Below are 21,996 nucleotides of genomic sequence, written 5' to 3' on the forward strand. Positions count from 1 at the left end.
TATTTTTATTTCTCTCCAGTCGGTAAACTGGGCTGGTTCATATTGTGGTTGCTTTTCGGTGCGGCTTAAAGCTTTACTCAGTTTTGTTTTAAATCATGTTGGCTCTGTTTCCTCCGTTTCAGAGTCCCAGCTGGCTTCCGTCCGCTCTTCCGAGCTGCCGGAGCTGCTGCTGGACTCAGAGCCGGAAGTCAAATGCCAGCGAACTTCCGGGGCTCGGTGCCTTTTTGTGCTGCTCCGACCTCGCTCCTCCTCGCGGGGGTGGCACCACTCCTGCACCCCGGGCTCGCCCTGCCTCCTGCAGGGGGAGGTCTCTCCCTTAAATGGTAGCAGCGTCCGGCACGGCTGCCAATTGGCTCCGTGTCCTCTGCCGCTCTCCTCCTCTTTCTCCCGCATACGCGTATTCGTGAAACCCCGTGCCTCCAGGCTTTTCGCGCCAAGACCGCCCGCGCCCCGCCCCTCTCCTTGGCTGCCAGTGCCATTTTCAACGGAGTAGGGTGGCGGCGTGGTTAGGATTTTTTGCGGAGCTGCGGTTTCTGCGTCCCTGGCTTCCCTTGCCAGCCTCTGCCAAAAGAACTCCGTGCGCTGCTGCACTTCCAGCAATGGGTCGCTGATCAGTGTCGGCGGGACGGATGGGGAAGCCACGGATTTTTGGGAGGTTTCTACGGGGCGGTTTGGGCTCTGGCCTGGGGAGGGGGGTGACGCGCTGGGTCCCCCCCGATCCCCGCTCCCGGGCGGATTGCCCTCAGGGGCAGTTTGCGTTGCCGCTCCTACCCCTAGCTTGGGTGTAACCAATAAACACGTACGTGCCGCGCTCCATGCCTCCTGCTCTTCTATTGCTCTGCGCAGGGCTTTTTCTGCTTTGCCCCACACCTTAAGGCTTCTGACACTGCCTGAGGATTTCGTGTCCTCGGCCAGCGTGGCTGTGCATTTTTCCCATATCTCTGGATGCAAAACATCCACGGGGCGTTCAACTGCCCGAAGCTCAAGGAGCCTTGCTATAGCAAGATAAAAGTCTTTGAGCCTACACTCAATACCCCATTGCTTATGAATTGCACTTACGACCCTTGCGATGGCATCCATGATGATCACAGGTCCTGGGACGTCTCCCTCGCCGAGGATATGGTTTGACCGCCCCGGCCGCTGTTCTTGTCCAAGCGACTCCCGCTACCTGAGTGAATCTTTCCCGGGTTTCGGCACCAGATATGTTGCCTTCAGGGGAAGACAAGGCGACCTGGTTGCAAGGAGCAGCACGGCAGCCCGGCCTAGTCCGGGATACTTGGGCTAACAACAGACGCTGACACCAGTGTGGTGGACAGTCAAAAGCGTTTATTATCTCATGGGTTTAAATAGTCTTGGGGGACTTTGCTATGTCAGGGGGGCTTGGTAGGGTCTCTAGGGTTAGTCAGGAGTGGAAAACTACTGGGTTAGGTGTGGTTACATTCTTTGGGGTAATGGATAACGTGCTGCAGGAGGAGAGGGGGAAGGGGGTCTTTCTTTCCGTCACATCCCGAGATCTTCCGTTCGTCTGTCCCTATCTACTACACTTTTGTTGGTTTTGCCTCTGTAATTACATGTGGCGCTTTGATCATGGCTGGATGCCAGGCAACCACAAAAGCTGCTCACTCACCTTCCCCGGCTACAGCCGAACAGAGGAGAGAGAATTTATTGAAGGTTTCATGAATTGAGATAAGGACTGGGAAAAAACACTCCAAGGGCAAAACAGGCATGGCTTAAAGGTACAAATTGAATTTATTACCAACTAAATCAGAGCAGGATAATGAGAAGTAAATTAAGCCCTTAAAAACACCTTTTCTTCCCCTGACACCTCCCTCCTTCCCACTGACAGGGCAGGGAGACAGTGGCATGGGGGTTTTGGTCAGTTCATCCCCTGAGGTTTGCTTTCACTGCCCAGGGAGAGGAATCTTTCCCAGGTGAGACTGCGGGGCCCCTCCCACAGGAGACAGTTCTCTGTGAACTTCTCCAATGTGGTTCCCAGCTCATGCCCAGCAGTCCTCCCAAACCTGAGTCCTCCCAAGGTCACAGAGTCCTCCCAAAAGTGCTGTGACATGTCTCTCTTTCCATGGGTTTCAGTCCTCCAAAGACAGGCTGCTCTAGCCTGGAGGCAAGCGACCTCTCTCTCCTCTGGGTCCCCCACTAGATCACAGCCTCCTCCAGGCATCCACCCCCTCCAGCACAGGCACCTCCCCATGTTCTCACCTCCTCCTTTTCTCTGTCTGAATATAAAACTGCGCCCCAAACTTTGTTTTGCTTTTCCTCTCAAATATGTTATCAGAGAGGCATTACCACCATCTCTAATTGGCCCAGCAGCATCTCCATCAGGGATTGGCTCTGCTGGACATGGTGGATGCTTCCAGCAGCTTCTCACAGAAGCACATCTGTGGCCCAAGAATCATGCAAAACGGAAACATTACTGCAGTATAAAGATAGCACAAGTTTATTAGCATGCAATAACTCAAATTAATAACATTTACAGAGTCAGGACTTTTGCTGGGTACAGAGTCCTTGTTGTACTTCTGAGGTATATGAAAAGGAGACTTCTTCAGAGCTGCTGTGAAAAAAGGTAGAGAGAAACACAACGTGACCAGAAGGATGGGGAGTGAACTTAGGGTGGCCACCTCATCCAAATTAGGGATTCCTGGTGCAGATGGTCAAGTACCTGAAGAAAAAAATGTGCAGAGGGGTTTATTACTTTTTGGATGTTGTCCTTTTACTACTGTTATCAACAACTTACTTTTTCATCTTCTTATTGTAGTAGTGCCTCACTGAAATGTGTATGCATGCAATTTTGCTCTGAGGTAATACTGAAAAGCTAGTAACAAGGTAGTGTGAGGTATTGTGACCAAAAACATATGAGAAATATTTTACCCCCAAAGACACTGCTTCTTCTTAGTGACCCTTTACAAGTGTTGCCAGCAGCCTGAACATGAGAGCAGTATATTCATGCTGGGGGAAGACGAATGGACAAGGAAGTCCCTTGTGACTCCCTTATTGGTTTTTGTTTGTTTGTTTTTGCCCCAAAGAATCTGTTATGGCCCCATTCTCCTTGTTTTCAGAAGCACCCTATATTTTTTTTCCCCTTATGTTTGCATATTTTTAGAGAAGGACTGTTGATAGTAGGTCCTCTAAGGTAAAATACATCACTACATTTTCTGATTTTTAACTTTTCTTTTTCAAGCAAGAGAGCATTATCGCCAGCTGCATGATTGAGCCTATAAAAGAACCTTGAGTTTGAACCATTATTTAGAAGGAATAGAAAAAACAAATAAATTAATAGAAATAAAAGGCTTTTGATGCAAGAATGGCAAAACTAGATGAAATATTTCTTAATGTGACATGAAGACTCTGAATGTTCCATACTTTCTGTGGGTAGTTCAGTGAGATGCCTCCAGGAAAGTGGGACTCAGCGAGGCACAAATAATGACTGAACTGTTTGTGTAGAGAACTTTTCTTTGAATAAATGATCAATGGGTCTTAATCGTTTATTTGTTTGAATCTGTAGAGTACTTTGGCCTTCCAGGAATAGGAATGAACTCTCATTCGACCAAGAAGAAGAAACTGAAAGTATTTGTGACAGGGAAAAGAAGTTGCTTTAACTGGTGTATGCATTTTCTTCATTAGATCTAGTTTTTCTAAACCAGTCACAACTGAGAATATTTATCAAATAAGTCCGTGGCTACTCCTCTCTGTACATAATGTTGTTTAAAACTTGTTTTTACCATGAGGTATTTGCTTTCCACATATAATTAGACAGCTCTTGACATGGGAGAATGAATGAGTAAAAGGACTGATGGATTAAAGGAAACAGGACAAAAAGGGATGGAAATGGAAATACAGATATTATCTTGTGGGAGCAACTTGATGCATATAATTGATATGAAAAATGATACTGAGGAAGAAAATTTAAGACAATCTGTAATGGCAGAGTAATTAATCAATACCTAAATACTAAGGTGCTAAATTAAAAAAGAATCTAGCAAATTCATTTGAAAAACAAAAAAATATTTTACTTTTGAGAGTGTATATGTAAATATATGTATATGTATATAATGAAGTTTTTACTGGTGAAAGACCCCTTCTATTTTGTCTCTTTTACAGGAAGTAAATTTTAATATGCTGGATATTGGTCAAGATGGCTTATTAAAAAATATTGAGCAGTTGATATCATTCCAGCCTTACAGACTATGGAGAGTGGCTGGGTTGAACCTCAACAAGTTCCCAATATTAAGCAGGACTTCCTTTGTGCCCTTGAAGCATTTGTTAGTGCTCTATCAGGAACTCAGCAAAGTCTGTTGGAAAAGGTAGTATGTTCATGTGGGAAATAGAAGGTGAGCTAGCTGTAGAATGTCTCTAGCTCTGGACCTTTTGAATTAGCTGCTGTTGTAGATTACTCATAAAATTTGTTTTTATTAAACTGGAAAATAACCTAACACTTCTGTTTATTGTTATCAGTAACTCATTATTCTTTGATCTGTGGCTTTAATAGTTCTGTAGATGCTTCTGTTCTTGTTTATTCTGTGGCCATTTCTTTAGAGCTATTAAACTCTTGTCTCCTCAATGGCTGTGGTCGCTCTTAAATGTTGAATGGTTAATGTATGAGAAACTGTTGAGTTATCTGGTTGGATTCTACTCAGCTTTTGTGAAGGAATGAGAGCATGAGAGCATAGCTGCCTGGTTGGTGAATTCTTCAAATTCTGGACTCCACTTCTGGCTCAAACCAGTTTAATTTAGACTGAGCTGGGAATAAGAAGTGAGATACCCCAAGCAGGGCAATGAGTTAGTCTTTAAAGTTCCTAGCTTATTTGTAATGAACATTCAGCATTTCATTCTTTAAAAACTTTTATTTTAGGTCAGCCTGAAGAAATGTGAAACATATGATCTGAATACTGTAAGAGATTACTTGATGGTTGCTAACAGCATAAAGGCTCTTGTAAAAATAGAAGTCTACATGAGAGAATGGACCAAACAAATTGTGCAGGTGATACATGGGACAAATGTGAAATATGACAACATCTGCACCTTGGCAGATGAGTTTAATCCCGTTGGTGTTGCTTAGCAGGAAAATAAATATTCCCGGATTGTTTTCTGTGTTGTTGCTTGAGTGCCAGAGAAAACACAAAGGAACGAAGAAATTAGGGAAGCAGCACTTCAGTCACTATAATGCTGCTTTTTTAATATATAAAGAAGTGGAAATAGTGATAAACTACTTCAAATTTAGCATTTATTTCACTGCCTATAATTTGCAGTTATAGGAACATTCTCAGACTTAAATCTGACCTCTGATGTACAGAGAGGATTTTTTTACAAGTTTTGTCTGTTATGAATGGGGTTTTTTTTGTAGAACTAAATACATTAAATTCATATTGCCCTTAAACATCCACATGTTTGCAACAAGAAGGAAATGGATTAGAAAGACAACGTATTCTTTACCACTTATACTCTCATGGGCTCTTGAGTTCACATTTGCTTTCAGAAGAGACGAAGTCTTAGGACTTTGTACCCTTCAATGCTATTTCAAGGTTGGTTCAAGATGTGTAGGTTGAGGATGAGAATAGTTAACTAACAACATTTTTGTTGTGTCATGTTCTGGAGGCCAGATGTTGCAAGGAAGGCAGTCTGTTGTTGTGGCTGGTATTTGGTATTGCTATTTGTCAGGCTTTAGGTCAGTGGAGTCAGACAAATGGGAGAGAGAATGGCAAGATCTGCTTTGTCTTGGAATGCTGTTGTTTTCATGAAGTTAAAACTGCTTTTAGATGACCAATCAGATGAGACAGAGTGTAAATCTTATATAGCAAACAATGGCACAGCCACCATCTGGAATCAACTGCAGGAGAAAGTTGTGGAAAAGCTACAAGCAGCTATTAGACTTAAACAGGTAGGTTGGAATAACATATAGAAAACAGATTATAGGTTGATATTTAGGAGAGCAGGAATAGGAAGATTTTATGTGAGAAAACACTGTTATAGTGAAGAAAAATGAGTTAATTGAAAAATATCCACTGGAACTGGAATGTTTATGCTAGAGCTAACAAGGAATTTAACCTGTTGTCTGTTGATCTTCTGGAAACAGAATTTTGATGCTTAGTCTATCTCAACTATGCTTATAAGAGAATTGCTTGGATTTTCATGCCTATGTTTCTGTATGTTGTGTCTTCTCACTTGATGTGGAGAGTTATGAAATAGAAGTTGAAACAAGGAGAGCTACTGAACTGAATATATTCAAAGAAGTGTGGACAACCTATAAATTTAGAAAGGACAGTTTAGTGAACTGAGAAGAATTCAGCTGTTCAGTCAACATAGACTTCTCAGGAAGATAGCCTTTGTTTTTTTTTAATGCACTTCTGTGATAATTTTAAAGTTTTTGTTTTTTTTGTTCTTCTTCTCCCCTTAAAGCATAGTATTATAGGACAATTCAGCTTGGAAGGATCCTCAGCAGGTATCTAGTTCAACCTTCTACTCAAACTCAAAGCAGGCACAGTATGAGATCAAACTTGGTTTCCCAATCCTTTATCTAGTCCTGTCTTGAAGTTCTCCAAGGATGAAGAGATTACACAGCCTTTTTGGGCATCATCCTTCACTGTTTGACTGTCTTTGGGATGAAAGATTCTCTCCTTATAGCCAGTCAGAACCTCATCCATTTTAATTTATGCCCTTTGCTTCTTGGCTTCTGTCCATGTGCTACTGTGAAGAAGAGCCTGACTCTCTCTTAGATAATCTCCCTGTACATACTGGGAGCTTCACGTAGGCTTTCTGCATTAATTCTTTTCATTCCCAATATGTGCTTGCAGGACTAGAGCTTTATCCTAATACCTCCTGAAGCAACAAATCTTACCTAGTTCTAGAATAAAGAGTGTAAATTTGTATGGCATCTTACCATCAGCAATGAGCAATAAACTTGTCTTTTTCTATAAAGATATATCAAATTGTCCAGTTTATGCATGAAAATATATTGAAATTTAGGTATTAATTTGAATCTTATTAGTTCCAGAAACTTTCAGAAATTCAATAGATTAAACTTAGAATTTGAATCAGTAACAACATAGCAAAATCTGGACCCTCTGTATTGATAACTTGAGTGAGGTTATTCATACATAAATGTGATAAAACAATGAACATTTTATTGTAAAGAGAACCACTATTGAAAGAAACAGTTTCAAGTGAATTTGTTGACTATGTACTTTGACTTTGGGAAGAATTTAGCAAGTCTGGAATAAGGTTTGTTCCTTGCTAGAAATGCAGAATCCAAAATGGAAGCTGCTATGGAGGAGCATTAAAAGTTGAGGAAGTGATTTGTTCTTGAAAGTGATTTTTGAACCTTGATTACTCAGTAAAACTGTTCAGCATGCAAACATTTGCAGTCTCTGGAAACTGGATTGTCATCTTGGTTATTCAGTAAACACATCAAACCCTGTGTCTTGGTTCGACAAGACAGGAGTCTGTGAAAGAGGGCAAAGCCTCCTGTGCAATGGAGAAGGCAAATCCCCCACCCCCCCCTCTGAATTACCAGGATCTTTAAATTAAAAGGCTCTCAGGCAAAGATATGGGAATGGGAGTAACAATTCTTTACTAGGAGAAAACTAGATAACAATTTAAAAAGGCAAATGCAATTGGTACAAACAAAACCAGTGAAAAAAGTCCAGAACCTGAGGATTCGGGGTGCCAGTAGCAGTCCTGCTGGGATATTGCTCCCCTTGCAGTGGCTGATGAATTGCAGCTGCAGTGGTGATCTTTAGAAGGGTATAGTTTTCCTCTGAAGATCTGGTGGCAGTGGGGCCGGTCTTCCTCTGCACTGGGGTTGCCTCCGAGCTCCGCCGCTGTTGCCTCAGCGCGCTCCGGCTGCTTCTCTGCGAGTGCCGCCGAAGAGAGCTGCTTCTCTGGCAATCCCCCAAAGTAAAGAGCTGCTCTGTCCCCAAAAAGGTACCCCCTTATATCCAATAAAAGAGTGCTTGGCTTCCCCCTCTGGGTGGAACATCTCACAATAGGATGGTGTTATGTTACCAGCCCTGCATTGAATCAGTCAATGGCCCACTAACAAACCATTACCTCTTAGGAGCAAAACCGGTTCTTGGAAAAGATAACAAAACCTGCCCAACAGGTTTGCCTTCAACAGATGGCAAATAGAATACAAGCTTATCTTACAACCCAGGACACCCTGCTATGAAATGGAGGGAACAGAATTTCATGCTAGCCAAGGATATGTACAAATACATATATGTACAGTTTGGTCATTTGATGAAATGTATAATTCTTTAGTGGCATTGATGGGTTAATTTTCAGAGGCAAATTCTGTTACTCTCTTTATAGTGTTCATGATAGTTTATTGGTGAAACTTCTACTTGCTGTCAGGTTGGGATAATGCCTATCTGTGTAAATTTTTTTCTAGCTAAAGACAGTGATTTTTGTTATATGCTTGACATTATTTTAAATTCTTTATTTAAGGAGTATCAAAATTGCTTCCACAAGATAAAAGAGAATTTGGAACAAAATCCAGCTGAAAGACAATTTGATTTTAGTGAGATATATATATTTTTGGAAAATTTGAAGCATTTCATTGTCGTCTGGTAAAGACAATAGATGTTTTCAGTACTATGAGAACCTACTCAGTTCTACAGGAATCTAAGATAGAGGGATTGGCAGCAAGATCACAAAATATCAGGTACACATTAGATTTTGTGTATTGGGTCAATCTAGCTTGAACCTTTTATGAGAAAACTATGAAAATTAGGGAAGTGTTTATTGAGAAAAAAATGAACTCTTTAATTGTTTTAAAAATACTGGGTGATAGCAATGTAAATATGTGATTACTGGAGAAATGAGAAGACAAGATGAAAGAAAAGGTGCCAGTGGACGTGTGAAAGAAGTATGCTAAAATCAAAGCTGATTGAAAAGTGCAATAAATTGGGATGACTTTGTAACAGGAGTAATGGGAGCATGGTTTTGTGCTGTGGTCATGAGAAAAAGTGAGAAGTGCTACATTTCCATCTCTACAAATGTTGGGCTAGCTGTGAGTGCCCCTTGGCTCATTAGTATTACTATGCGGTTTTCTTTCTTTATTTTTTTTTAAGAGAAGTGGGACTTGAGTAACAAGGAGATCTTTTAAGGATATAAATATGTTAAATCTTTTCCTTCCTTCTTTCTCAGCTAGCTTTCTTTTCTACCAAATGGAGTCTCTCCTGCTTTTACTGAGCTGAGTTAGCTTACTTTTTTGTGTAACTTTATCAGTGCAGTATCATAATTATGGTGCCTGTAAATATGAAAATAAATCAGAAGGTGTCCATTTGTGGACTTTGTAGACAGCTTTTTGAGATCACATATGAATCAGTGGCTGTACAGGAAAATATGTCATTCTAGTTTGCTTTACTCTGTTCTTTGCCTTTTTGTTATGATCAGGAGTCAATCACTTTGCTTTAGTGAAATAACTGTGGTGTAAAATGTGGCCATTCCATGGTCCTTTCTTGTCTGGTTTACTCCATTTGTTGTCTGGGGTTTTGATTCTTTGAATACATCCTTCACAGTAACCAGTTTTCTGTTTTGTTCTGTTCTATAGTCTTCTGAGAGTTAGCTAGGGCACAGCTGTAAGGATACCTTAGTCCAAGACTCTTCCATGTGGGCAGGATAGGTGTGGATTGCTCTAAATGTTATTTCCAAGAGCTGCTTTCCAAAGTCGCATAACCAGACTTCTCAGCAACCCGGGTTGTGGGGAATTTTCAGATCATGCAATGAAGTGCAATTTTTATAGCCTGGAAAACATGAATCTAATTTCTTTAGGGCATTTGTGTTTGAAAAACTGCCTGTGACCATCAGCTCAAGCTATGATGCAAACTTTATAGAGATACACCTCATTATCCATTGGAGCACCCAAGTCCTTAAACAAGAACTTTGTGTGAGACCCAGCTGCTTTAAAGTCAATTGTGTTTCAGCATGAAGAATGCTTTGGTAAAAAAGGCTGCATGAAAGGTCCTGAATAGATTGCATAAAGAGCAGAAAAGTGATCACACTTCTTTTTAAAGTGACAAAATTGAGCTACTGAAGTATTTGACATGGACCATAGCTACAGTTAGTATGTGACTGATTATATGTCTTAAAATTTTTTACAATAAGAGTTAGCTATTTTGCTGGTTTTTATGCTTTAATACTTAGTCCCTATCTGGGATTTACATGTTGTTCAAGGAAAAGATGGAATTTTTTGTTTACAGCAATGCAATGAAACTGAATTTCAGTTGACTTACCATAAATTTAGGGAAGTCAGCTGAGCTGGAAATATGCTGAGTTTCATAATTATACTGTGGTAAACTACTAGGATGTTGAACAGTAGTTTATCATTAGGAATCCTTTATCTGTGTGTACATCTCAAGGCAGATGATGATTAAGATATACTTTTATGTGTATAGACAGCAGCTGTGTAAGAGAAACCAGAAATACTAAGTTGTGGGCTGGTGATGTGCTGCATCTTACTGTGCTTTTTGAACAGTCTATTTATATATGGAATTAGTTGTTTAAAGAACATGGAAAATAATAATATAAAAATATTTTTCTCTGTTGAACGTTAAATTTTTAATAGAAATGTACTTCATGACAGAATGTTTAATTAGTTAAAAATGTCTTTGATGAAAAGCAAGTCTGAATTTTGTGTCAGTTATAATTGACTTAGAATAAGAGAAATAAATAATACAAATGAAATTTGAAATACATTTCAAATTTATTTGAAATAAATAATAGAAATGAAATTTGAATGGACATTACACCAACTTGATTTCTGCAAATATTTCTTTTAAGGAGTTTGCTTATATTGCTCAGTAAGTATTGGGAGCTATTAGCAAAGGTAAAATGTGAATGTGCACAACCTGTTGTGCTAAATGTTTGGTGTGGAAAGGCTTTTTCATAAGACTTTTTTTTGGTAATGGTTTTCTTTTTCTGTGAAATTGTTTAGAGCATTGTTGACAACATGAAGAATAAGCATTATGATTTCTTGGATCACCGGAAGACTGACTTTGACCAAGACTATGAAGAGTTTTGCAGAGACATAAATGATCTTCATGTATGATACAATTATACAAAATATTTTAATTTATTGAGAAATCCTTACTATTCTTTCTGAGTTACCACAAAAAATGCAAATCTCAAAGTTTGCATTCTGAAATTGAAAAATTATTCCAATATATTTCCACTTTGAAGCTTCCATTTACTATCTTTCAGACTAGTTTAATGGAATGGGCCATTGAGGGCCTTCAGCAAAAGGATTTTTCATTACTGTATGCTGTCAAGAATAACAAAAATGGGTGATTTCATTGAGTGAATAGGAGTGTAGTACAAATAAGTCAGATAATTAACTTTCCAATAGTTCTGAAATCACAAGATGGGGAAAGAAAAGGGTATCTGCAGAAGAAAAAAAAAAGCTTGTCATGCTTTGGTTGCCAGAGAGGTAAGCAAGCATTCTTTAAGGCCTCTCAACGTGGTGAAACATCGGAGGCTACAGAAGCTTTTCCTGGTTGCAGAGCTACAGAGTGAACTTGGAAAGAAAATGCCTCGAAAGTTGGCTGTGTTTTGTTTAATTATTTTGGGAAGAAATGAGTGGAAAAATAATACTTATTGAGATCAGTTTCACATCAACAAATTATCTTCTAATATATTGCATGTTAAACCCTGTCAAGTAATACTTGGCATATTTGATGTGTGTTTTAGGGACTTATCTGATGTAGAATTATTTACTCTCCTTCAGGATCAATTAAGGAGGTTCATGGACATCACCTTCGAAAGTATTCTGAACACTGAAAGGGCACTGAGTATGTTGCAGAAATTTGAAAGGTAATATGTCCTATTTAGATTTCTAAAACTCTGCCAGGCAATGAAAATAAAACATTGAGGATAGTGGAAAGGGCTGGGGGTGGGGGTGTGGGTGGGGATGGAGGGATAGCAGAGCAGGAGGCATTTTCTTAAATACAAAAAAAATAAACTCAACTTCTCTGGTCTCCCCTGTTCAGCCTTGTTAAGAGTTGTCTTAGTAGCTTGAATGAATAAAAGCCATAATTTTTTGCTTCAGAAACTGCAAAATATGAGTGGACTTTGAACTTCATCTTTCAAAACCAGCTGAAGTAAAGGAAAATTTTGTTAGCATATTTGCCTTAGCTTTATGCTTGAACAATGACATTAATTTGTTACCACAATGCAGTAAGAAGAGAATAAAATGCTTTTATTAAGAAACAGTGAAATTTGTCTTTCTAAATTAACATTGTTGCAAAACAGCCTTACTCTTTATTCTGTCAGGTTTTTTATTATAATCTGTTTAATAAAATAGACAGCTAGTGGTGAATTGGTTACAGTTTGCTGCATATAATTTCAGCCCAGTGTTTGAAAACAGTGACAAAACAGAAAAAGTGTAGACTTACTTGGAAACTTTTATCATCTGGTCTAGATCTTTGTTTTTTGGAGTCAGGTTGTGACAACATTTGTTCAAGCTGAAAACTCTGCTGCCAAAGTAGTTATTTTCTAAAGCATGCAAGGGAATCTGGAACAACTGTTTTCCAGCAATGCATTAGGAGGATTTCAGAAGTGTTGAAGGAGTTTTTTCATTATTATTTTTTTCTAAGCAGATTGCAAATCCCAAATCTTGGCATTGATGAAAAGTATCAGAAAATATTTCAAAACTATGGCCATGACATAGAAAGCGTCTGTAAGACTAGGCACAAGAAGGACCCTCCACTGGCTTGTAATCTGCCCCCAGTAGCTGACAAGATCTTGTGGGCACATCACCTATTCCATAGGATCAAGGAGCCCATGGTGACTTTCCAGAGACATCCAGCAGTTCTACAAACACCAGATGGCAAGAGCATAATCCGCAATTACAACAAAGTAGCAAAAGTTCTTGTGAAATTTGAGGTGATCTACCACAGGAAATGGCTTCAGCAGGTAAACCAGCTGATTTTGATTAAGATATTCCTTAAAGAGAAAAATAAAAAATGGTGTTATCCCTGGTTAGTAGCAGCATGTATGGTTAACCTAACTTATGATGACTCTCAAGTGAGGGATGAGCTAAAAAATGTTGTTTTATGAGAAAGTGTTCCTGTTAAAAAAATAGAGCCTGTAGTATCTGTAGCTGATTTTAGGAACAACTGAAAGACCTTTCATTATAACTAAGAAGTTAAAAAAAAAAAAAATATATATATATAATGAATATCTAGTGGTAGGTTTAGCTGCCCCTCTGTCTCTGCCACATTCTTCCAACTGGTGCAAGATAATGTCTGGGGAGAGAAGTTTTGTCAGCTGGTTGGCCAAAAGTGAAAACAGACACTGTTGGAACTCAAAATGTCCCTCAGACATTTTTGGAGGTTCCAGGCCCTGGTTAGAAGCATTTGAGACCTTGGCAGGCAGCTGGAAACAGCTGTGATTTTGAGTTTGAGCCATGGAATGATTTACCAACTTTGCAGGAAGAACAAGAAGTCACAAAAGTTTAGATATTATAGTAGAAGTAGTTACAAAGTAGAGGGTAGAATTTTTTAGTGTTGTACAGGGGGGGTTTTAACACCTGTACAGGGCAGTTTTTACTTTGTAGGTGGGGGTCAGAGGTTTTAAGATGGACGTGATTTTTGGCCGGTCCTGTCCTTCCTCCTTCCACAGGTTGGAGGAGAGACTTTTCCACTACATGGAACCCCTGAACCAGGCCTGGGTTCTGTCAAGACACAGAGGTTATCTGTGCAGTGGGCAATATGAATTTTATTTTGAGTGGTAATCCATGGTTACATTCTGTAAATATACATGTAAAAAGCATCCAGTCTGAACAGATGATAGCATACTCAATGCACAAGTGGGCTTTGAGCCCCTTGTGGGTTAACCATAATAGGCAGCTAAGCACCACACAAATGTTCATTTGCTTCCTCCCATGCACCCCCAGTGAGACAGGGAAGAGAAAAGGAAAAGCAAAAGCAAGAAAACTTGTGGGTTAAGATAAGTTGTTTACTTAGTGAAGTAGAAGTGGAGAAAGAAAGTGTAAAGAAATTGCCTGCAGAGGCAATTTCTCACCATCTCCCATGAGTCAGACAATGTCTAACCAATTCCAGAGCAGATGGTGGCTAACCCATTCAAACCTCTGCCTTTCCCTTTTTATTGCTGAGAATGATGTCATATGGCAAGAAATATCCCTTTGCTTATTTTGTAGCATCCTTTTTTTATTTCATTACATCTGCCTGGTTTTGTCCCCTCACAGCCTCCTTTGCACCCTTCATCCCCACTCCCAACCCCCAGTCTATTCCCTGTGTGAACAGAGTGAGAACAAGAGAAGGCCTTGATGCTGTGAAAGCACTGCTCAATCAAACGTCAGCCTTGTTTTGATAACAAATCTGATGATACCACATAAGCTGCTATGAAGAAAATTAAATGCTGACAGATAAGATTAACCCAATCAGAACCAGTAAAAGTAATTTAATTTCCTATTGAGAATTTTAGGACTCATGTGTGTGGGGGAAGGGGCAGGTGGGGGCTTGCCCTGGCAAGGCAGTGTACCTCACCCCTAGAGCCTGTGTCCCAGCCCTGCAGTGGCTACCAATCCCTGGCACACCAGAAGCACTGGTCCATGTCCACCTCTGAAGCCCCTAACCCAGCTCCTGAGTGGCCAAGTGACTGGAAATCCCAGCCAGGCGAAGGGCCTAGGAAGGCCAAAGGGTGTTTAAAGCTGAATATGAAGCTATCTGATGTCTTGACACTACTTTCTCTTGGAATTTCTATCTGAACACTGCTGTAACCCAGGAATTGATGGCTATATATATGCTATTCTGTGTATTTTCTGTCTTTCTTGATCTTTCTTCTTCTAATTCCCTCTTCTTGGAATTTTTGGAGTAACTTAAAATGAAGTGGGCTTAGAATTTGAGAAGTTGGATGGCCAAGTTAATGTTTTAAGAAGTGTTTTATGTTGACTGAATATTGTACTAAACCTTTTGCCAAAGTTCTATGGTTGTCTAAAGTTGCTAATAAAGTGTTTTTTGTTGTTTTGATCTCTTGAGACAGTGTCAGTGTTTCTCCCATGTGTGTAACTCTGAATACATGAACAACCATAAGCCCTTTTTATGTGTCTTGCTGAATGAGTTGTTTGGGGCCTTACAGGCAGAACACTTTGTAGTCTGAATATTCTTCAGAGAACATGGTTTACTTTAAATTCTAAATCTCATTTGACTAATTTTACCCTCTTGGGTTTTGTACATAGAGCCTCTGACTACCTTTATATTATCAGATATAAAGGGACTTCAGGGACTATTTTAAAGGCTTGAAAACTCTGCAAGTTTCTACTATTGTTTTGGCATATTTTTCACCTCCAGTTTCTTTGTTGCCTTGTCGAAGAGCATCTTATAGGAAAAATTACCTCAGCTTTGCAAAGCTGAAAAAGAAGGATCAGAATCTCCAGTTTGTGGTTTTGAAGGTAGTTGGATACCTGTTAACGCATTTGCCTGTTGTTTTTGGAACTCAGGCATAGCTTTGGTACACTGTGGAAATTTCTGGTGCTGATAAACACCAATCTTCTCAAAGGTAGTCTTAGACCAGATCTGGGACCAGAGGTACCAGTTGCTTTTTCTCCAGTCTAAATATATTAGGTTTTCCCGATCCGTCCATTTTCACTCTTGCATTTGACATGCAGTGTGAAATGTTACCAGATTTGACAGATTTGGTGAAGAGTCACCAGATTTGATTGATTCTATAAGTGGGAATTTTTTGTGTCAATTTGGTATAGTAAACCAGGAGCAATGATTGCAATATTAGAGTACATAAAATATGCTGGATTGAAACCTAGTGCTGAATATATATTATTGATGATTAATCTGGAGTTGAGTGCAAGTTGGAAATCAAGGAACCTGAACAGTAGTACCTCAATTGTTGCTTCATTATACATTATGGTTCAGGTACATCATATCCAAAATCGGCACCCTTAACCTGCACATAGTTGGTGCTACTTCCTGGCAGTAATGAAGACCACTATTGTACTTAGAAAGCTATTTAATTTTAATGCTTATTCTGCTAACATAGTGCGGTGGTGTGTTTTTCTTTCATTTAATATTTGTTCAATATCTGTTCACCCCCCCCATCCCTAATCTCCTCCTCTCCCCAGTTGTCAATCTTCCCTAGCTCTCCCCTAACCCCCTCATCTCCAAGTTGTCAATCCTCCCTTTCCCTGCCCCTTTCCCTGGAACCTTCCCTGTCATTCATCCTAGCCCCCTCCTCTGCTTCCAGAGCATTCCCTGTCTATTTAGTGAGGCTCAACACCCTATTGATTACTTTGTGCTATTCCACTCCCCTGCTTCCTCTGATAGGTTTGTCATATGTTAGTTCTGCCCTAAACTCCTCCCCTGCTGTTCCCTCATTGGTTGCTGTTCCTACACCCGTCTCCCTGAATTCTTGTATAAAACCTCTGCTCCCGCTCCCGAGGGGGTCTTGGGGCTCACTGAATAAAACCATCCTGTTCACCCCCAAGTCCCGTGTTGCCTTTGTTTGTCCCCGTGCCACCAACTGGGACAGCAGAGCTTCCCGGGGGAGCGGCCGCCCGTTCTCTTCCCTCTCGCAGCCCAGCACGGCACCGCTCGGGGTGCCACGGCGAGGGGAGTGCCTGCCGCGTCACAACAAATGGTAGCAGAGGATGGTTCCCTCCTTCGTCTTTTAGAAAAAACGGGCAAATTCGTGGGGGCGCCCGCCTCACAGAAGAAGGAGGGAAGAGGGACATCTGCGGCCGTGGCAACTCTGCCGGATGCTAAGAGGAGCTGAGCGCCGAGCAATAAGATTGAAGCTCCAGGACCTCTTCGTCCTCGCCACTGCGCTCTCTACCCGCCCTGGAGCAGCCGCGCTGCGGGGGCAGCCGAGCTGCAGAAGCTTTAAGCGGGAAGACTTACCCGAGGACAGAGTGTGGTTTGGCAGTGGCTCACGAGTTGAGCCTGAAGAAAGGCATCTGCAGCGAGACCACCGGAGGCAGATAGTGGCCGAAACCAAGGCTTCGGGGACGAGCTTTGGTTTAACGAGAACACCTAAGCCTCTGGAAGGGCCAAACCGGGAAGGAACATCCCCAGTTTTAGCGCGACTTTTCCATCGAGTCGAGGAGAAGATTCAAGCCATCTCCGCCCGGGCCTGGAGGGTAAGGTGGGCTAGACGGGGTGGGGGCCGCCCCAACAGACGGCTGGGTTTGCCGCTTTTCTTTTTGCGTTTTAACCTCCGCCTGTGCCCAGACTGGGGCTGTATCCCTGCATGTCCCTGGCAGGCGGGTGGGTTTTCTTTTTCTGGGGGGGGTTAGCACTGAGTGCTATTCTTTGCCCAGTCTTGTGGCAACCCAGATTAGATCGCTTTTTCTTCCCCTCGAAAATATTGTCTTCTCTATCCTCCCCTCCCCATTCTGGGCTGGACGGAGGGGGTAGAGAAGACACAAGTGGGACATTTAAAGGCGACACGTTAACTATGGGAGGGTTGTTAAAAGAGGCCCTTTACACCCACGCATTGCACCAACATCCAGCTGCGTCGGGCCCCCCTCCTGTACATTTCCCCTGTTGGCTTCTGTGAAGCTCCCTATGCCCCCATCCCCTCGGACTTTCCTAAACCTTTCCCTATGCTCCCTTGGGGATTGCTGTGGCCGAGCCGCCCCAAGTGCCCTGCCGGACACTGCTCAGGCCAAGTGCAGTGTACCCGGCACCCCCTCCCAAGATGGCGCTGGCCACGCCACTTGGAACCCGTTTTCCCGCCTTGACCCTTCTTTTCCGCCCTTGGTTTCCCGCCAGTCCCATCTCTCCCTCAATGGCTCTGCACCATCCCTGCACGAGGCTAGTCCCTATTGGGGGAGGCGGGGTTGGATATTCCCCCATCCTTCTTCTGGCTCTTCCTCCGGGGGGAAGGATCGGGAGGGACCTTCTCCCGAGGAAATGGAGTTGAAACCCGGGACTGGGGATCCGTCATCTTGTTTTCCCCCTAAGATGGCTGCATCCTAGTCCCCCCCCATCCTATTCCTTAATGTACCCTACCCAATGTTCCTTTTTATTTAACTACGAATTCCTCTTTTTGCTTTTGATTATTTTTTGAATAATCTGTTTGTTGAGTTATATTTTATAGAAAGAAAGATCATCTCATTTAATTAATACTCAAGATATTATGCGCACCTCTCAAACAAACATTCAAATTGGACAAACCACGTCACTGTTCGCTGACCTGGCTCTGCTTTGGGAATTTTAAGAAGCTAAACATCACAAGCGCCGTGACGAAGCAAGTTCTAAATCAGATGAAGTCACAAATCCTGCTGTACTTTGTACCCTTAATTTGGACTTTCGTTTAGGACAATTTTATATATTCCAGATGAAGTTTTTATATGTTTCATGTGTTGTAAATATAATTAGTTTATCCTTTTTTAATGTCTTTCGATTTACGCCTTTTTTGTAATGTGTAATGTTATTATTTGAGTAGGAAAACATATCAAAAAATCTTTCTTTTGACTCCTCCTGTGTCCCCATTAGCCTAGAAAGGTCATTCCCAAAAGGGAATTTTATATTAAGCTGTTTTGTTGTAATTACAATTAATTCAGTCTTTTCTGATATTTTTTGACTTAAAGGCTGTGTTTGTGACCATCATTGCTACAGGAATCACGTAGCTAGTGTATCACTTCAGGCTTGCTGCATTGCTGCGAGGTTTAAAAATTTATTAGTTATATTTAGTTGATCTTTTATTGTATTTAATTCCAATAATTCCATTTAATCATTTTATTTAAATTGGATAGTTGTGATTTTAATCATTCTAATTCAATTTTTTAGTTTAATTTCTGTTAACTATTTCATTCTATTTCAATCACCTGGTTTTTATCTGATTTCAATTCTATTTCAATTGTTTCAATTATTTACATTATTTTAGATTGTTACTCAGAGCAGCAAAGCAGCAAGTTTTGTGCAGTCTTGTGTCTGATTTAGGAGCAGTATAGCCAGCTAGAGTTCTAATATTGTCTCCAGCTTTCATACAGCCTGGTGTCCTTCCTGGCACTATGGCCACTCACCTCCAGCCCTCTGCTGCCACAGGCCCGAGCACCACCCAGTCTCCTGCCAGCTACTGGCTCTGGGTTAATAGTTGAGCTGTAGCAGAAGTAGATTCAAATAAATAGGATTCCTAACTTCTACCTGTATGCAGCAGGTCCGGTTGAGGTATTTGAGGCATTTGAAAAGGCAAGGACGTTACTACCCTTCCAGCCCTATAAATGCAATGATGTGTCTTTCATGTCCTTTAAGTAATTTGCAATGTTATCATATGATCCTGTTGTATTTTGTTAATGAAGCTTATATTATTTGTATGCTATAATTTTATATTATTTGCATGTTTTATTAATTTGCTTAAACCACAGAATTCTTCCTTTTGTAAAAAGAAAGGGGGAGATGCGGTGGTGTGTTTTTCTTTCATTTAATATTTGTTCAATATCTGTTCACCCCCCCCATCCCTAATCTCCTCCTCTCCCCAGTTGTCAATCTTCCCTAGCTCTCCCCTAACCCCCTCATCTCCAAGTTGTCAATCCTCCCTTTCCCTGCCCCTTTCCCTGGAACCTTCCCTGTCATTCATCCTAGCCCCCTCCTCTGCTTCCAGAGCATTCCCTGTCTATTTAGTGAGGCTCAACACCCTATTGATTACTTTGTGCTATTCCACTCCCCTGCTTCCCCTGATAGGTTTGTCATATGTTAGTTCTGCCCTAAACTCCTCCCCTGCTGTTCCCTCATTGGTTGCTGTTCCTATACCCCGCCTCCTGAATTCTTGTATAAAACCTCTGCTCCCGCTCCCGAGGGGGTCTTGGGGCTCACTGAATAAAACCATCCTGTTCACCCCCAAGTCCCGTGTTGCCTTTGTTTGTCCCCGTGCCACCAACTGGGACAGCAGAGCTTCCCGGGGGAGCGGCCGCCCGTTCTCTTCCCTCTCGCAGCCCAGCACGGCACCGCTCGGGGTGCCACGGCGAGGGGAGTGCCTGCCACGTCACAACACATAGGAAGTTCATATGTTTTCATGTGCTCTTCACAGAGAGCTGGTGCATATCCCTCATATTTGATGTAATGACTTGTAATGCTTCAGGAAGCCTTCTGCATTTGTTTAGTGTTTCTCTCTTGGACTCAGTTTCTTTTTTGATTCTGGTACTGAGCTGGATACCTGCATCATTCAAAGTAAATTGATGATAGTTTTCACTGCCTCATCTCATCTGTAAAGACTAAGGAGAATGTATGATTCTTGTGGGGCTGCATCTTCGGTGAGATGATATAGTCATCAGATTTTCTGACATGTACTGTGCCTTGATGGAGCAGTCAAGCACATTTTCCTTTCATCTTTTCTGAAATAATTATATCCCAGGCATCTCCCCTGAAGTGATGCATTCCTTTATGAGGTCCGAATAAGCTGAGTTCTGATTCTGATCTGTACTAATCTGTACTGATTTGTTGTTACCTGTCTGTTTTCTCCTGTAGCAGTCAAATCACACTTGGCAGCTATATAAACTTCCTGAGCCTGTTCCAACTTTATGCTCATTAGGTGGGAACAAAGGGAGGTGGATTTGAACAGAATTTCAAGTTTGAAACATAGACACATGTGAGAAGATTAAGCTCCAGCACGGTGTGGGTGGAGGGAGGCAGAGATCTCTGAAGCTTGCTCTTGGGGAAAGAGATTTATTGGGGTGCAGGAAGGTGTGGAGTTGCGTTATTTATATGTTTTATTATCCCTGTATTATGTATTGGTTTATTCCTTTGTACCCCCGTGTGCAACTTGGTTTATCCCCAGTTTTCCCGCTTTGTCCTCCCTTCCTGCCTTCCCAGTATCTACCCATCACCCTGAAAGAGGCATTTTACCCCACCCCGGGTGCCTTGTCTATCACTCGGTGCCCCTTCCCATCCATCCAGAAGCTTCTACTCAGGGCACCGGGTGATTGGGCGAGGACCTGGGACTCCCCCCATATCCTTCCCCCATTGGACCCCACCATATCCCCCCATCCCGGAGCCACCCCCTATCCCTATCCCCATTGGTCGTTGGATACCCCTCCCTTACAGTTTATAAGCCAGTGCAAGCACCTTGTGCTTGTTCCTGTTGGCTGGCACCGTTCTAGGATATTTGGCCCCGTTGGGCTACAATAAACTCGGACTTAGCCCCCAGCAGGATCCGCTCTTCATTTACCACCGCGAGGCGTGCTAGCGCTGCCCGGGACCCACAAAGGCACTCTCCAAACCCCAGCTGGGAGCGGCGGAGGGTGCCTCCATCGCCCGCCCTCGCCCCACAAGAGCTAGCCGGGGCTGAGAGAAAAGGGATTTGGGGCGGGAGCGCGGCAGGAAGGTCCGAGCCTCGTGCTATCGTAGCACGTGGCTGGGCCTAAGAGGACGGGGGAGGGGAGAGACAAACGGTAGGAAAGGGGAAGCCCGAGGAGGGGTAGAGGGGAGGAAGTCCAAGAGGGGAGGAGAGGGCTAAGAGCGGAGGAGGGAGGAAGTCCAAGAGACCGCATGGCCCCCCGGAGCCCCCTTATCAGGGGCTCCTAGGTGGGCTGGGACAAGGCATGGGCCAATGGGGTTACAGACATTGATGTTTTAGGGGCAGGTACAGAGGTGCGGGATGAGCCACAATCTTTTGGGGGGTGGGATGGAACAGTCCATTTCACTCCAGGATTCATCCAAGGGCAGAAGTGACATCCGGCTAGCTAAGAGAATAATCATTATCTATCTATCATCTGCAACAGACACATGAATTGAAAAGACACAAAAAGTATATTCACTTTAACATACACGCGTTAGTCTACCAGGTACGGCAAAAAAATATGACTACTGCTCCATAGTCTCTTCTTTCAGGCCAGAAGAGTGCACACGGGTGTGGACATGAGTGTCATAGAACACAAGGTGAAGCTGCAGCTCTACTCCTGAACAAAAGAAAAAAACGTGAGAGTGGCAAGTGTCCTGTGGGGAATAAAAATAGAACACAAATAGGGCTCAGTTCCTACTGCTTTTTATTCTTTTGTAAAATGTAAATGTT

General features: G+C 42.1%; 1 protein-coding gene across 1 annotated transcript in view; it reads left to right on the forward strand.

Moving 5' to 3' along the window:
• The window catches only part of LOC116183603 (dynein axonemal heavy chain 5-like), a 49,579-nt gene extending 36,080 nt beyond the window's left edge, over positions 1 to 13,499 (forward strand). Inside the window, exons 3-5 of the mRNA XM_077782601.1 lie at positions 10,949 to 11,056; positions 11,738 to 11,823; positions 12,609 to 13,499. Coding sequence (XP_077638727.1) covers positions 10,949 to 11,056; positions 11,738 to 11,823; positions 12,609 to 13,068 — 654 coding nt within the window. The 3' untranslated portion in view covers positions 13,069 to 13,499. The remainder of the gene's footprint in view (positions 1 to 10,948; positions 11,057 to 11,737; positions 11,824 to 12,608) is intronic.
• Positions 13,500 to 21,996: the final 8,497 nt, after the last annotated feature.

Source organism: Lonchura striata, chromosome 4 (assembly GCF_046129695.1).
Source record: "Lonchura striata isolate bLonStr1 chromosome 4, bLonStr1.mat, whole genome shotgun sequence".
Classification (NCBI taxonomy): domain Eukaryota; kingdom Metazoa; phylum Chordata; class Aves; order Passeriformes; family Estrildidae; genus Lonchura; species Lonchura striata.